Here is a 3633-nt window from a genome sequence, read left to right on the forward strand (position 1 = left end):
GTGGATGCACTCTTAATGACAGCTTTATAGACCAAACATATTTAATCATTAGTTGCACCTCTATTGTTATCATTATTGTATTTAAGGTTCATAAACTAATGATAAAATAAAATGAAATAGTGTAAATTAGTTGATTATAAATGTAATTGTTACTTACAGCTGTTCTATAAAGGTTATTATTATTATTATTATTATTATTATTATTATTATAAGAGGAGTCAATAGTTGCAGCTCTGATGTCAATAACAACACAAACGGACACATCGTTACCGTAAAGCTGAGAATACGGCCACCCTCCGGTTGGACCACCGGCCGGTTCTTCCGCCGCAGTGAGTCGCTGCTTCACCGCCGCTCTCAGCACCTGGACTTTGGACATTTTCACACCAACTTTCCCTCCACTTCCTCCGTCGCTACATCGCCTGCTGTCCGTCGAACTGCGCCGCTCAACTGCGTCCCCGGCGGGCTGCTCCCGGCTAGCATGCTACGCTAACGTCGGTAGCTGCCGGTTAGCGGTAACATCCGGTCCGTTCAGAGCCGTTAATCAGACCCACGGAAGCTCCGTGGACTCAGCCAGAACCGAGGAGTCAGTGGGCCCGGAGCGGACACACACTCAGAGGAGACACCGGGTCTCTGTTTACACCGTCGCCGCTGCTGCTGTTGCGTTGAGCCGCCATGTTGATTCAATCCCATCATGCATCTGTGGCTGGAGCCGAGTTTCAAAATAAAAGCCCTGGTGCGTTACTATTTAGAATAAAGCTGAACTAAACTAAAAAGTCTATTTTAAACAGATTTTTTTGAGCGTGAATGTTTACACTTCAATTTGGAAACTGGAGCTTGAAAAATAATCCGGTTTACTAAGTTCTGATTTTACACAGATGTCAATAAATTACATTTAAAATATCATTAATACCATAATGTGTGTAAATTTGATAACTGTTCACCGTAAACAGAAAACAATAAATACACATAATAAAATACAAAATGTAAGTCAAAAAAGCTTGTAAAGTCTCCATTTTTTGTAGTATTGGTAACACCTATGTGCACATGCTGCTTCCTGTTTGTTCAACTTTTGTAAAATGTCTAATTAAATTTTATTATTTTCCTTTTTCCTCTTTTTAAAAAAAAATATTTACAGCATTAAAGCTATGTCATACTGAATAGAAGACATTTCTGAGTTCTCTCTACTTCTATTTATGGTTGCGTTGTTTTCATAGAGGTTCAGGACTTTATGTTGTGGTGAAAAAGTAAAGCTGTGATGAGCAAAAATGTGACAGGAGCAACAAACATCTAGACACTACTTAGAGTTCAGAGGGTTAATCTGCCTAGTTCATCAGTCTACCACTACTGCACAAAGTTATTTCCGCTGTGATGCTTGTTTTGAAACTCTGTTACTAAAACAAAGTTTTCTGATAGCGGCAGTGAGGGAAAACAAAAAGTCGAAACTCGTTTCTCACTGAACATTTATTAGAACTGTTTGTTGCAGCTGCTGCCTCCAGACTGACTGACCATCTTTATGTCCAAGAGTCACCATCAAAGTCACTTTCATGCGATGGAGCAATTTGCAGCCAGACGTTCGGGGGAACACAGATCCCGTAACACAGTTAAAACACTGAAATGTCATTTTGTGCATAATGACAACCGTACAATAATAAAAACTGATTCATTTAGAGGAGCTTTTAAAAAAATAATTCCACTGGATACACTCGTGAACTCTGTGGAACAACTGACTTGTCAAATCCTGTCTTAATGAAGTTAGAACGATCATTACGTGGAGCTTCGCAGGGAGGTAAGAATATGTTGATGCACATTACAAGATGCGTACAGCCAGTGCATGTACCACAGGTTAAGTGTTTGTTTACAGTGAGCACAGTTTTTCTTCACATTAATGCACAGAGATTGTTCCAGAATGCGAACATGAGAGTTTCAAGCCTCACTTTGCCTTTATAGGTATCAGTCACACAATACATTAGCATAGCTGCTTCGATATAGCTATTAATGTGACTCAGGCAGGCCTGAAACATGTTACAGTAATGTCTGAAACCATAACAACGCTCTGGTTTCATTTACTGTTATTCAGGACCCTGCAGAAATACTAATACACCTACAGAGGTTCTGTTTGTTGCCCACAGGTGGCTGAACTTTTCCACTGACATTAACAAATGCCCACAGCATCACATATCAAGAGAAACCATGAGTACGTTTTTACTTGAGAGTGATTCGCATTTACACTCAGCAGCAATAACTTCACAAATGTAGGATCTGATGGTAAATAATGTTCTTCTGTTATTTCCTGTTTACTAAAAATAACTGGGACATTACAACAGACAGATTCCTCAACAGGGTTCATAAAAGGAGGACATATGTAATATTAACTTGGAGGGCTCTGCAGCTTCAGCTGGTGCTTTCTCCAACACACTTGTGACTTTTGACCTGTGACTGCCATGTGAATCTTTTATCGCACACACTGCAGCCGAACTGCTTCTGTCCAGTGTGCACTGAGAAATGATATGTTAGATTCGCCTTCTGAGAAAAGCTCTTTTCACACACTGGGCAGCTGTAGGGTTTCTCCCCTGTGTGAACTGTCATGTGTTTCTTCAGGCCTCCTTTCTGAGTGAAACTTTTCTCGCAGTATAAGCAACTGAACGGTTTCTCCCCTGTATGGATCCTCATGTGGTTCACCAATGCACTCCGTACAGCAAAACTGGTTTCACAGAACGAGCAGCTGAACGGTTTCTCTCCTGAGTGACATCTCATATGCCGGATTAGGTTTGGCCTCTGAGAGAATCTTTTGCTGCACACGGAGCAGCTGTACGGTTTCTCTCCAGTGTGGTACCTCATGTGTCTCCGCAGGCTGTCTTTCCGACCAAATTTTCGGCCACATTCGCTGCAGATAAACAACTTTTTTCCACCTTCGTTTACCGAAATGCTGTGATCTTGCACAGAGTCTGGTTCAGGTTCTCTGCTCTGCTTACAGTCATCGTCACTGATCTCGGTCTCTGGTTCAGAGTCTGAAGCTTTGTCTCCACTAACTGGCTGTAAATGTGGTTCTGGTACTGGTTCTCCCACAGAGTCTCTGTTCTCCTCGGTGTGGCTGTGATGAAGCTGTGAAGACTGAGGTTGCTCCTCATCATCTTCACTCTTCACAGGGACAGGCGAGGAGGGGAACTCGGTGATATCAGCCTCCTGACTGCTCCACAGCTCCTCCTGCTCCTCTTTAATGTGAGCGTCCTCCTGGTCCAGACTGGAGCTCCTCTCATGCTGCTGCTCTACATTCACAACCACCTGCTGGACATCTGATGGACACACTGAAACACAGGAAAGCACACGAATATGGTGAGTCAGTTTTAATCGTGTATGTCAAGGAGTTTACCAGACCTCCATAGGACACTAGCAAAGACCTCCAGTTTACATTAGCAATGGCAACAGTTAACTGTAGCTAATGGGCTGTTTACATTAGCAGTAGCAGCAGCCAATAGGTTGTTTACCTTTGCAGCTAACTGTTACTAACAGGTTGCATAATACTTTAGCAGTGGCAATTAACAACAGCTAACGGGTTGTTCACATTAGCAAAAGCAGCAGTCAACAGGTTATTTACCTTAGCAGCAGCTAACTATAGCTAATGAGTTGTTTACA

The 3633-nt window shown here is 42.2% G+C and overlaps 1 protein-coding gene across 1 annotated transcript in view; it reads right to left on the reverse strand.

Moving 5' to 3' along the window:
- The window catches only part of LOC103374653 (endothelial zinc finger protein induced by tumor necrosis factor alpha-like), a 6559-nt gene that overhangs the window by 2308 nt on the left and 618 nt on the right, over window positions 1–3633 (reverse strand). Inside the window, exons 2-4 of the mRNA XM_008304774.1 lie at window positions 2397–3305; window positions 2106–2146; window positions 271–481 (exon numbers count right to left, since the gene is read on the reverse strand). Of these exons, the coding sequence (XP_008302996.1) occupies window positions 271–481; window positions 2106–2146; window positions 2397–3305 (1161 nt within the window). The remainder of the gene's footprint in view (window positions 1–270; window positions 482–2105; window positions 2147–2396; window positions 3306–3633) is intronic.

The sequence above is a fragment of the Stegastes partitus genome, unplaced genomic scaffold, assembly GCF_000690725.1.
Source record: "Stegastes partitus isolate 25-593 unplaced genomic scaffold, Stegastes_partitus-1.0.2 Scaffold2317, whole genome shotgun sequence".
NCBI classification, from domain to species: Eukaryota; Metazoa; Chordata; class Actinopteri; family Pomacentridae; genus Stegastes; species Stegastes partitus.